The following is a 13916-nucleotide window of genomic DNA, read 5'->3' as shown; positions in this document are numbered from 1 at the left end:
TCAGCTAAAAAGATTGACAAAATAAAATACGTTAAAATTTAGTTCGGGAGGGGGCGGGGGGTACTAGATGCTTATCTCTTTATCGACTATCAATTTCTTCGAATAAATTTAGCTTTAGACAACTAGTTTTGTTGAATTGTTTATGATTGCTTGTTTTTCATTAAAGCATTGATGAGCAAACTTAGGGCCCCATTGTTTATCTTGATAACTTTAGGTGCCTAAACATTAAATAATTGTGAAGATAATTGAATGTAATTCTCTTAAAACTTAGACCTTTTATGTGTTAATAATTTTGATATATGCTTTTAACCATTTCATGTCACTATATATGTTTCATCAAATACACTAGAAAAACAATAATAATGAAGAGAAAACTAAAAAATATATTGTTTGTTCTTTTCATTTTGCAATCTTTTTTAGTTTCACTTTTGGTTTGATTCTTCAACAATTTTTAAAGATGTCAAAATATTTTAAGGTTTAATTCTATCAACAACAGTTGCGGTGAAATGATAAGCACTTTTTCATCATTAATCAGATGCCTCGAAGAGTGCTTTACCACCAATTTCGGATGTTCCGGGAGAATCCGGATTCAGTACGATATCGAACGCCAGAGTGAAAAATTAAGAAAAATAAAAAGAAAAGGTTTAACTCAACAAAAAAAACAAATAACATTAAAATACATCAAAATTTCATGATATTTATTTGAAATAGAGAAAAAACTTCACTTCACTATGCCCCCATTCCCTTTTCATTTTATATGCCAATAATAAACAAATAAATAAATAACTCTGCCATAAAACTCAAAGCTCTATATTTTACCCATGATATATACATAATACAAGTAAATTTGTAAATATAATTAATTACAACCTTTCTACCCTGAATTATAGATCTCGACTTCCAGGTTTGTGAATGAAGTCAAAAGCAGTATAAAGTGAAGACGATAGAGGATTAAGAGCATATATTCAACAAGGAGAATTTAACGCGCAAACAGATTTTCCCTCTTTCCAGGTCCAATTTGGCCCCGGTGACGGACCAATGACCCGGATTATCCAATGGGCCTCTACACAATTGTGTTGTGTCCACAAATTTTAGTAGCTTTTGTGTTTGGACGGGGACCGGTGGGCCGGTTGGGTAAACGCCCGAATCCACGACGACCGGTTTATCGGATAAAAAACCGGGTATCGAGGATGCACCACTAATAGTCGATAAAAAACTGGAGGATGATTTCGTGCTATTGTCGGAGGCACATTGCATCCACTGAGACTGTACGATGCATGAGTTTGAAACTTTAGAATATAACAACCTGAGATGTAGTACGCTCTTCGTATCGTGTTTTTTAACGTGAAGCTGAGCGCCTGTTACGATAAAACTAAAGCCATTCTCATAAGGTGCCCAATTCGGATCGTATTTTACCGGCGCCGTGCATACGTGGGAGAATTTTTTCCATTGGATGGCTTCCAAATATCCATCATCCAGTGTGTCTTCCGACCCGCGCCACGTCAGCGGGTCATCTATTTTGTCTTGGAGTAGTACTGGTGTGTTTACCAAGTGTTGTAGATGTATGGCCAGCCTGAAACACCTCTAATTAGTTGAAATTCTTGATGGAGATTTCTGTGTGTATATTTATATTATTCTTTTTTTTTTAACGCTACAAATAATAATTACGTCACATAAAATGAATATATTTGGTTAGGATAAAAAAATACCTGTCACATTTCACTCCTTCAAGATAAAGTCTTATGCCAGTTACTGGTGTCTTTCCAACAATTACCTGATAATATAGTAAAGATATAACATAATTAATTTCGATTTTCGATCCAGATATTCAATGTGTACATTAGATACGAGCGATATAGCTTTACATACATCTGGATTATACGTCATAACAAGTCTTTTTTTTAATTCTTTAAACTCGGTATTCAGTCAGATAACGTCACATAAATCGAACCAAGGGAGTATTAATTAGAGATTTTTACCTGAGTTGGGTTTACATATAACTTTGGGCCCATCAAATTGAAATTAAGAAATGGAGGTCTAATGGACCTATTTGTTGTTGGGCCTAATGGAAGATCATTGTGAATAGGGGCCCAAATTTTATGGGCTTGGAAATCCAGAAAGTACTGCAAATCTGCTATAGGTGGCTTGTCTGCACAAAAAATACAATATTTTAATTTAATATAAAAAATATACATTAAATTATTCAAAAAATAAAAATATACAATCTGTATGAAATATACATTTCAACTAACATATTTTCCCACCATTTAATGTTTGAATTTATTATCAAATACACAAACCTTACTCATATCTCAGGAAAACAGACTCTCGATTTAAGTAAAAGTAGATCGAAAAAAAAAAAATAACAAGAGAGAAGAAGCCAAAAGACAATACTAAAGAAAATATGACAAAACTAACCTAAAAAGACACACTATAAAAAAGTAATACGATAGTCGAATTGCAAGAAACTATCAGAGTAATACTGCGAGCCTTACAACTACTAGTGGACTAAGCATCGCGCATTCAATATAGGGTTTCGAAAAAAGGCCTTATCCTAGGAGATGTGATGTAGGCAGGGGCAGCCTATCATGACGTAAGTATCAGTAACTATTCCACAACTCAAATTCATACATAACCTATAGGTTATATATTTATAAGTTATAACTATATCGGTAGTGTAATTTTGAGACTACATTTTTAAAAAGACACTCTGATGCACAAGCGTACTGCACTTGCACAACCTCCGATTCAGGCATTACGTAAGGGGTTGTGATATTGGCAGTTCACCCTGACGCAAGCACCAATAACTAATTCTACGACTCAAATTTGTGAGCTATAGATTGTGTAGATCACACAGAGATAACTATATCATTGCTATGAATTTGAGACTACATAAAAAAGATAGTTTAACGCACAAGTGTCCCACACTTGCACAACGTTCGATTCGGGCAATACCTAAGGGGTTGTGATATTGACAGTTCACCCTGACGCAAGCACCAATAACTAATTCTATGACTCATAGTTGTGACCTGTAGATAGTGTAGATCACACAGACATAACTATACTATAGATTGTGTAGATCACACAGAGATAACTATACCGTTGCTATGAATTTGAGACCACATTAAAAAGATGGTCTGATGCACAAGCGTCCCGCACTTGCACAACGTCTGATTCGACGCAAGCACCAATAACTAATTCTACGACTCATATATGTGACCTCTAGATCGTGTAGATCACACAGAGATAACTATACTGTATATCCTGTAAATCACACAGAGATAACTATACCGTTGCTATGAATTTGAGACTACATAAAAAGGACAGTCTGATGCACAAGCGTCCCATACTTGCACAACGCCCGATTCGGGCAATACCTAAGGGGTTGTGATATTGGTAGTTCACCCTAACGTAAGCACCAATAACTAATTCTACGACTCATACATGTGACCTCTAGATCGTGTAGATCACATAGAGATAACTATACTATACTGTATATCGTGTAGATCACACAGAGATAACTATACTATAGATCATGTAGATCACACAGACATAACTATACTATAGATCGTGTCGATCACACATAGATAACTAATTCTACGACTCATATATGTGACCTCTAGATCGTGTAGATCACACATAGATAACTATACTATAGATCGTGTAGATATAGATAACTATACTATAGATCGTGTAGATCACACAAACATAACTATACTATAGATCATGTAGATCGCATAGACATAACTATACTATAGATCGTGTAGATCACAATAGATCATGTAATCACACAAACATAACTATGCCACAGATCATGTCGATCACACATAGATAACTATACTATATATCATGTCGATCAGACATAGATAACTATAGTATAGAATATAGATCGTGTCGGTCACACAGAGATAACTATACCGTTGCTACAAATTTGATACTACATAAAAAGAGAAAAGTATTTTTTTTTTTTTGGCACTTACATCTAAGATAAAGGTTGATAGCATGTGATAAAAAGCCTTTGCCAGGAACACCTTTGAGAAGTGAAGTAATAGGAATGAAGCTAAAAGCAATAGCATCTGGCATTGATGGCACTGTTAGAAGCCATTCACTATGTGTATTTGCTGTTAAATCTCCACCTCTTTTTGAACATATCACAGTAACACCCTGCAAAAAAATAAAAAAATTACAATTTCTTTATTGAGTAAATCATCTAGTACTCCTGGATTATGACCAAATTTGCTACGATACATTCAGACTTCACGGGGATCCAATTACAACCCTGAACTAAATTTTAGCGTATTTTCATCAACCTTTTTATCTGACATGGCATCTTTTGTCAACCTTCTTAGCTGACGTAGCACCTTTTGTCAATCTTTTTAGCTGATGTGGCACCTTTGACGTGGGTCTCATTTTATGTATTTAAGGTGTCCTATTAGAATCATGAATTAAATTTTAGCGTATTTTCTTTAACCTTTTTAGCTGACGTGACACTTTTTGTCAACCTTCTTAGCTGACGTGGCACCTTTGACACGGGCGCTATTTTATGTATTAAAGATGTCACGTCAGCACAAAAGGATGAGAAAATTACGTTAAAATTGAGTTCAGGAGAGTAATAAGACCCCTATAAAGTTAGAATGTGTCGTAGCAACTTTGACCATAGTTCGGGAGTATGAATGCTTTTATCTTCTTTATTTGATTGTAACTAATTTTTTAGTAAAGGAAAATAATATTTCTTCCACCATTTTATTCATGCTTCAATTTCCTAAAAATTGTGTTTTTAAGTGTCAAAAGAGAATCTTAGAGTTATGATAAAATTATTTTCGTATGACTCATAGGTACAAATTCAAATCGTAGAATCAACCACTAATGTTTGCTCCATCCGGCTACGTAGATGGCCTATATCACACTTTTTTTGAGAATACAGTCCTTTCAAAGTACTATGTGAACGCATGATACTTCGTGCACAAAAAGAACTTTATTCATTTTGTTTATTGATTGTCAACCAAAAGCTAAAATTTGATTTCTTGATTTTTCTAGCTAGAATGTATATAAAATTATCTCACCTTGAATTATTTATTCTTAGAGATATAGTTGTTAAATATTGACTTGAAAATCTTTAAGACTTCTTATATTTTGCTATTTTTGGGGGGTAAATTCAAAGAATGTCTAATGTGTGATTGAAATATATATGTTATTAGAAGTTTTCTAATGTCAAAAGTTTACACTATTAGCTGGAGAATTGGACCTATGACTATGTATGATACAAATCAATGCAAGAAAATTAACCTACCAATAACAAAATGAAAAATAAAAAATGTTTCATTCAAGTCTTTTTTGGGGTTTTTAGAGGTCAAATAATATTTTTGGTATTATTAAATTACTAATTTAGTTTCATTATGAAATACTATATGAAAGAATTAATATGTAAGTGCATTTTTTCAAATATATAACAATGGAAAACAAGAATTTTGAAAATTAAAATATAAAATTAATCAACTTACATTTTTTGTTGTAGTTGATGGGAAGCTGCGGAAGACTTTTGGTTGTGGATCAAAAATATTGAATGCCTCCAGAGACTGCAATTACGGAAAAAAAAATCATCAAGATTTGAAGTTTACAGATTCGAGATTCTAGTATTTTAAATTAATATATATATTTTTAGAGTAAAGCTAGCATCTAGTTTTCCTGAACTATGATCAAATTACGAGGGTCCTATTACGCACACCCCCCCTCCCCGCGCGCCAAAAAAAAGAAATTAAATTTTAGCGTATTAGTGTTATCTTTTATAGCTGACATGGCACCTTTTGTCAACCTTTTTAGCTGACGTGTCATCTTTGTCATGGGCTTATTTTATGTAATAAAGGTGTTTAGTTAGCTCAAAAAGGTGACAAAAAATATGCTACAATTGAGTTCAGGGTGACCCCTGTAAAGTTAAAGTGTGTCGTAGCAACTTTGGCCTTAATTCGAGGGGGTACTGGATGCCTATCTCTATATTTTAATACAGATACAAGGTTAGGACAAAAGCTACTAGTTTGACCGAACCCGTAACTGAAGCGCTAGCTAGTTCTGTCTATGTGTCTATCCTTAATTAGAGGTCGATCTCAAATTTGAGTCCTAGGTAGGATAACAATCCTTATAAGAAGCTCTTCTCCTTTAATAGGTCTTACGTGTTGAGAGTCCAGTTTAGCAGGGCCAGGAGGTTCATCCGAACCCTTTTCGACAAAATATTATACTATTTTTATATGAATAGAAATATTTTTTATGTAGCTAAAGTAGATGTTAAATCCCCTTCTTCTAGTTCATATGTTTACTTCTGAACCTCCTCAATAAAAACTCGAACTCCATCACTGCAGTTTAGTCAAAACTCTAATACAAATATCGAACACCGAGTCAATACCAAACCTGATGCCTTTGTTCTCTTGACTTGCATTGGTGTGGAGAAAAGTTACACATGCCATTGAATAATTGATCACCAAGTTCATCCAATTGGTTCTTGAGTTGTGATGGTTCCATGTTTGATAATTTGTCTTGCCTTACTAGGACCACATCTTGTCCACCTATGCTTAGCCCCACAATTATATGTGTACCATATTTCTCAATAAACCTATCACAATTAATAAACAATTAATTTCATTGCATTAAAAAAAAATATATAATCAATTAGTCATACATCAAATATTGATTGATATAGACTCCGTAGAAATAAATTCTTGACGTAATTGATAAAATTGTGTTGTATGATCAAAAAATCATGGTCATGGGTAATTAAGCAGCGGGGGAATCAAAATTTTCTAAACAAACGAATTAATCGAAGGGAGTTCAACATCTACTATATATATATACAAAATAATTTTAACCATGTATATATAATATATAATATATAATTTTTCGCTGAAAAGGATTCGCTTGCAAAAATAAAGATAAGTTTACGACCAATAGAATCTTGTGATTCGCCCTGTTTCTGTACTCCGCGCATAGTGAAAATTTAGTACATCGAAATGCTCAATTAACAACTACTTATAAATTCTTTTTCTGTTTATACTCCTCTATTTTTCAAGTTTTGGATCGAACTAATTCGTAGACACTAATAATTCATTAGAGAAAATTAAATTAAATTAATTGGATCTTGTTGAACTGAGACGCTCGACTAATTTTTGAATACGAGATATCCATCCTTCATTTTGATTGTGCGATAATTATACAGAATCATTTTTTCATAAAAAGCGCTTTAACCATAAAGTAAAACTTTTCAACATGAATTCAAATTAATTGAGCCCCACGGAATAAAAATAAAGGTGGATTGTCATCTTTCTACACTATAGTATACCTTATCTTCTTAAAAAACTAAATGATTTTTAAATGAATTCAATTTGACTAAAATAAATTCTAGTTAGACTTATTCTTCCCATTGCCAAGTTTTCTTTCTTCAAATTTTTACATTTGTGATAAGTAATTACTCATAACATAAATATATATAAGTAGACTTGGTCAAAAAAAAATAAAAAATTATGAACCTGTATAATTTTATTTAAGAAAAAGAGAATAATTGATTTTTGACTTCTACTGTTCTCTATTATTGAATTAGTAACCAATTGTTTAATTAAGGTCAATATTATTGCCCATATTTGGACGCCATTAACTAAGGATCAAGTGGTCTAGCTAAGCAAATATATGCCACAGAAATACGGTAATAAATGGTCTAGGGGCGTCATAAGACCCCCCCCCCCCGCAAAGCTGAGGTGTGTTACAATAACTTTCATCAAAGTTTAGATATATTTCGAACCTTTTTTCCCAAAGAAAATTTAAAAATAGAGTATTTTCCTCCTAAATAAATCTCACGCAGCACAATTCTAATTAATCGAATCTCAAAACAAATATCAAAAATTAAAGAGAAAATGCTCTATGTCCACCTTAAACTATACGCGAAAAAACTGAGATACAACCAAATTTTAGGAGGGACTAATTAAAATCGTATTTTTTACAACCTTAGTGCCTACATGGTACATACGTGGCACAACACACTGAAGGGTCCACTTAGGCACATGTGTGTGCCACGTATGTGCTACATAGACACTAAGATTGTCAAAAATATGATTTTAATTAGTCCAGAGGAGATAGGATCCTCCTAAAATTCAAGTGTGTCTCAGTATTTTCGTATATAGTTCTAGATGAAAATAAAATATTTTTCCAAAATTAAATAAGAAAAAAATAAAAAAGAGGAATATTTTTAATTACCTTGCAAGTGCAGCAGGATCCCAAGTAGAAGGAACATCATTAATAACTTGATCATTTAAAATAAGTGAATATCTATCAATATGAACATCAAATAATATGATGAAATAACCATCAAGTCCCAAATATTTTGTATTTGATGCATCAATTGACCATGAACCACTTTCAAATCCAAACATTGAATTAAATAATCCTGATGGTATTTTTCCTGCCACTGAACTTCTCCTATTAATATATTCAGACATCTGTCACACACACAAAAAAAAATTAAAAAAATCAAATGATTTTTAAATAATAATAATAATAAATATTTAGGATATATGTTTGGTACGAAGAAAAATATTTTTTCAATTCTTTCATGTTTGATTCGTCTGATAAGAAATAAAATGGCATTTCATAGAAATTGTTTCCTTCCTACCCCCTAACATCCTGCTAGTGATGAAGTCACGAATTTAGTTAAAAGTGTTTAAAATTTAATACACATATAGAAAGTATTTTTAATCTTTCTCTCTCTATGTATATATATAAGATATTTGTTTATATGTATAATATAATTTTTTGATAAAGAATATTCAACGGACTATAATAAGCTATACATACACAAATACTCTTACGTTTCATTTGAACATAAAAATTATAATTTTTCAGAGTTAGAATTAGAGTTGGTGTTTTGTTTTAATCAAGAATATAAATTAGAATTGTTTTTGAAATTTTATAAGAAATATGCCTAAAATCAATGTTCTAAAATTGATGGCGCTAGCAGAATTTTCATCCAAGATCATTTACTAGGAATTTTAATCCGAAATCAATTTCTTTACCATTAACTGACATATAACCATGTAGGATGAACATAAAATTCGACGTACAATTTCCATCGAAAAGGCCTCAATATATCTTGCCAGGGTACAGTAAAAATAAGTTTTACTTTTTTAAAAATCATTTTCATCAGAGTGAATAATTTTTATAAGCAAACACTATTATTTTCACTTTTTTACTAAAATAAAATAACTTTTCAGAAAAAAATATAAAAATTCTCGTGATCAAACTCTTACCCAAATAAATTTTCTCCTAACTTATCAAACACTAGAAACTAAGTCCAAAACCTACATATTTTTCAAGAAAAAAAAACATTTTCATTCCAACCAAAAACTCCATTAAAGAACTTGTTGAGAGAAAAAAAGAAGAAAAAAAGAACATAAAATAAGAAATTATATTATTTTTACATGATTAAAAATATTTATATATATATATATAACAAATATTTAACCTCCTCAGTTAGTTCGTATATTTATAAATTTTCTCAATAAAAAATCTGACTCCCCAACTAACAGTGCTAGTATAAAAACACCTTAAAGAACTTATTGAGAAAAGAAGAAAGAAGCTATAATAAGAGATTGATATAATAACATACTTAGATAAATTTTCTGTTTACTTATCAAACATCAAAAAAAATTCCAAAAAAATACATTTTTCATTAAAAAAAAAATAAAAAAAATCATTCCAACCAAATACTCCATTAAAGAACTTGTTGAGAGAAAAAGAAGAAGAAAGATAGAATAATAAATTATATTATTTTTACATGATATATATAAATATATATTCTCAGCTAATTCGTATATTTATTTCTAAACATTTTCAATGAAAATTCTGACTTTATATATTTACTTTTAAATTTTTTCAATAAAAATTCTGACGTCGTAAAATTTTTTCAATAAAAATTCTGACTCTACGACTAATAGTGTTGTACAACACACCCTTAAAGAACTTACTGAGAAAAGAAGATATAATAACATACTTGAATAAATTTTCTGCTTACTTATCATTTATCAAACATCAGAAAAAAAATCCAAAAAAACACATATTTTTCAAGAGAAAAAAACATTTGCATTCCAACCAAATACTCCATTAAAGAATTGTTGAGAGAGAAAAAAAGAAAGAAACAACATACAATAAGAAATTATATTATTTTTAGGTGATTAATATATATATATATATAAATATTAAACCTTCCTAGGTTAGTTCGTATATTTACTTCTAAACTTTCTCAATGAAAATTCTGACTCCGTGACTATACTTAATAAATTTTCTGCTTACTTATTAAACACCCGAAAAATTTTCAAAAAACACATATTTTTCAAGAAAAAAAAAACATTTTCATTCCAACCAAATACTCCATTAAAGAACTTGCTGAGAGAAAAAAAGAAGAAGAAAGAATATATAATAATAATAAGAGATTAATATAAAAACATACCTGATTAAAATCAAGAATATCAGATTGAAATCTAACTCTATCACCTTTATCACATTTAATATCAGTTGATACATTTTCAAATTTTCCAAAACCAGGCACCATCAATTCTTTTCTCAATTCTTCATTTAATAACACTATTTTTTCATCACCTTTACAATACTTTAATCTAAAATCACAGGTTAAATCAAAACCTTTGCCTAAACTATTGATTGCCCTCTCTACTATATTGTTTTTCCCATAATAATTACTCATTTTTTTGGACTTTTTTTTGGAGGGGTTAATTATGTTGCTATTTGAAGAAGAAAGAAGAAGAAGAAGAAGAGGTGATAATGTGTGTGAATGTTAATTAAGACTATAGTTTTAATTTATTGATTTATATATATATATATATATAAGAGAAGAAATTAAAATGAGAATATATGACTTGATAGGAAGGTCTGTGGGAAAGTTCATTCTCTTTCTTGTTTGTTAGCTGCTATATACTCCCTCCCTTCTAAAAAAAAATATGAATTTTTAATAATATTTTAATTTTAACTTTTTAATATTTAGAATTATAAAATTAAAGAATATTTTGATGTATTTGATATAATTTTAATTTAAAATTACAAGATTCAAAAATCTTTCTTTATTTTCTTAAATTTTGCGTCAATTTAAATTAGGTCATTTTTATTGAAACGAAGGGAGTATTTATTTTTCAGTTAATGAATTCCAATGAGGCAAGGATGAATTCAAGATTTAAAGTTTAATTTACGTGATGGTAAAAAAAAAAATTAAAATATTTTGATTTGTTGAGTTTATATTCAAACTATTAAGTGAGATTAGTTTTCTGTCTGAATTATCACCAACTATTATTAAAACGCACCTCAACTATAAGTTGCTTATCTGTTCTATCCGAACAATGATGATATTTCAGATAAAAACAAACACAAGCATAAAATTTTAATCTCAATTAATTAGTTGGATTTAATTTCTATACAACATGATTAAAAAAAATAACTCGATGCACAAAGCTTTTGCAATATGCAAAATTTGGAAAAGCGCCAAACTATAAAGATTTATTTTAATTCTATACAATAAAAATAGTTCTCTGGTCATTTAAAAATAAAATACTCTATAAATAACTACTTATAATAAGTGGAACCATTTACTTTTCTTTATTTAGTGTATTAATTTCTACCAAAAGAAAAGTACCAATAAAGACTGGAAAAACTAAACCTACAATATGAAAGTTTACCTTTTTTTATATCACAATCTCTAATTTACATATTTAGCTATGCTTTATAATTAAGCAAACTTTAATTATGGTACCTCATTATTGCCTAAACATTAGTTATTTCTGAAATTTTGCCTTCTATAATAACTACTTATAATAAGTGGAATCATTTAATTTTGAAAAAATGATTTAAAATATATCCAAACTTTGATGAAAATTATTGTAACACGTCTGAATTTTGCGGAAGTCCTGTGACCCCTCCCCTTCCCTGAATTTTTTATTGGTGTATTTTACCGTTGTTTATAAGTTAATAAATAAATAAAACATGCTAATAAATAAATAAAAGAGTTTAGGGCAGATAAATATCAATAAAATATGTTAATAAATAGTTTAGCGGATCATAGGACCCTCACAAAGTTCATGCGTGTTACAACAATTTTCCTCAAAATTTAAATATATTTCAGATAATTTTCTCTTTACTTGTCTTTATATACTACAGTACATATTGATTTCTACCAAAAGAGACTAGAAAAACTAAACCTAGATTATGAAAATTTACCCTTTTACCCTTTTGAATTGATCAAAACTCAAAAGTATCTTACTAATAATTGAATATAATTGGTAGTGTTCACATTTAATTTGGACATTGTGGTATATCACTCTTCAGAATTTTGACTTTGACATTTAATGAATTTATTAATAAGTTCTTGGCAATGGTATGTTGGTATAAGGTAACTTACTAACAAAAGACTCAAATTAATCTTAAGAAAAATGTGTTATCTTATATACATTTTGATTGTATAAGAAATCTTTAAATATCATAAATTTTGATAATTTGGAGCTTAATTACAGAAAATTTCAACATTTTGCATAATTGCTGAAAATTCTGATTTTGGGTCTGTCGATATACATAATTAGCTCCTGATACATCCAATAAAGATAATTTTTTTCCTTTGTAAAGATACATTAGAACCCGGTATAATTTTTATTATTTTTTAGATCTATCGTGATGCATAATACATCCAACGAAGATATATTAATAATATATACAGTCAAACCTCATTATAACAACAATTTTGTTTGTAGTTATTAGCTATTATATTTATGGTAAATTTTAAATCAATAGTAGCTTCTCACATGTGCAAGGTGGTGATCTTTCTTGATTTTTTAATTAATTAATCTCAATATTAAACAATAAAATATATATATTCATGACAATAATGGAAAAAGCATGTATTTTAGTTTGATAGTTAGCTCACATTCTATGACCTAATAATCTTGTATCTTTATAATAAATAATAAAGAAAAGGGGAGTGAAACTTAATTAAACAAAATTACACTGTATAACCATTCATTAATAATAATACCCCAAAAAATATAAATATTTTATATATCATTATATAATACACATAAAATATTTAGTTTGATGCAAAATAACATATTTTCCGTATATTTAACGAGTGAATATTAATTCTCAAGTAAAATGAAAACCTAGTATATTGGAGATGAAAAAAAAAGTGTAGGAGCTTGAACTTTTACATTTTGTGCCATTAATAGTCAAATATTTTTCTTAAAAAAATATAATCAAAGATTATTTACTATAAAAAAAAAATTAAAGAAATATAGTCAAGGAAAACTTCTTTACAACTTATATCCTGCAAAACTTATTAGACTTTTGAAGGAAAACTTAATTTAAATACCATCTTGTTTTTATTTTTTTAATTTTTTATTCAAGTTAAATCATGCAAGGCAATATATAATATTATTTTCATTGATTTCACTAGCCATAAAAAAATATGTGTGTGTGTCTTTCCTTACTTTCATAATTTTCAATTAAATAACAAGAGAAAAAAAAAGTAAAATATATATAGAAGTAACAAAAGAAAAAATAGTATTGCTAAGTACTATTTTTATTTAAGTCAAGGGGAATGACTTTGACCTAGCAAGTTCTTCACTAAGACAAACAAAAAAAATAGAAAAAAAAAAAGCTGAAATTATATCATAATGACCAATTCTTCTTTGCTTATTCTTTGGAGTAATTTAGTATCTTTTACTATAAAAAGATCTGAAGTAATGGATGAGACTGCTTCTTTCTTAATTTAAAGTCTTAATTTTAAGTTTAAAATATGAAAAAAAATTCTTCATAGGGATTAGGGAGCACGTTCTTCATACAAATTCAGATTAACCGAGCTCCAAGATGAAAACCAAACACTGGAGTAA

The 13916-nt window shown here is 29.3% G+C and overlaps 1 protein-coding gene across 1 annotated transcript; it reads right to left on the bottom strand.

Moving 5' to 3' along the window:
* Positions 1–775: 775 nt before the first annotated feature.
* LOC107838769 (MACPF domain-containing protein At1g14780) lies at positions 776–10934 on the bottom strand. Its single transcript, XM_016681962.2, has 8 exons — positions 10484–10934; positions 8236–8477; positions 6403–6604; positions 5502–5576; positions 3981–4164; positions 1980–2149; positions 1710–1774; positions 776–1573 (listed from the first exon to the last, which is right to left on the bottom strand). The coding sequence occupies exons 1-8, from the start codon at positions 10733–10735 to the stop codon at positions 952–954; spliced, it is 1812 nt and encodes a 603-aa protein (XP_016537448.1). The 5' UTR covers positions 10736–10934; the 3' UTR covers positions 776–951.
* Positions 10935–13916: the final 2982 nt, after the last annotated feature.

Source organism: Capsicum annuum, chromosome 8 (genome assembly GCF_002878395.1).
Source record: "Capsicum annuum cultivar UCD-10X-F1 chromosome 8, UCD10Xv1.1, whole genome shotgun sequence".
Classification (NCBI taxonomy): Eukaryota; Viridiplantae; Streptophyta; class Magnoliopsida; order Solanales; family Solanaceae; genus Capsicum; species Capsicum annuum.
The sequence above is the reverse complement of the archived record's forward strand: the minus strand, read 5'-3'. Positions and strand labels throughout refer to the sequence as shown.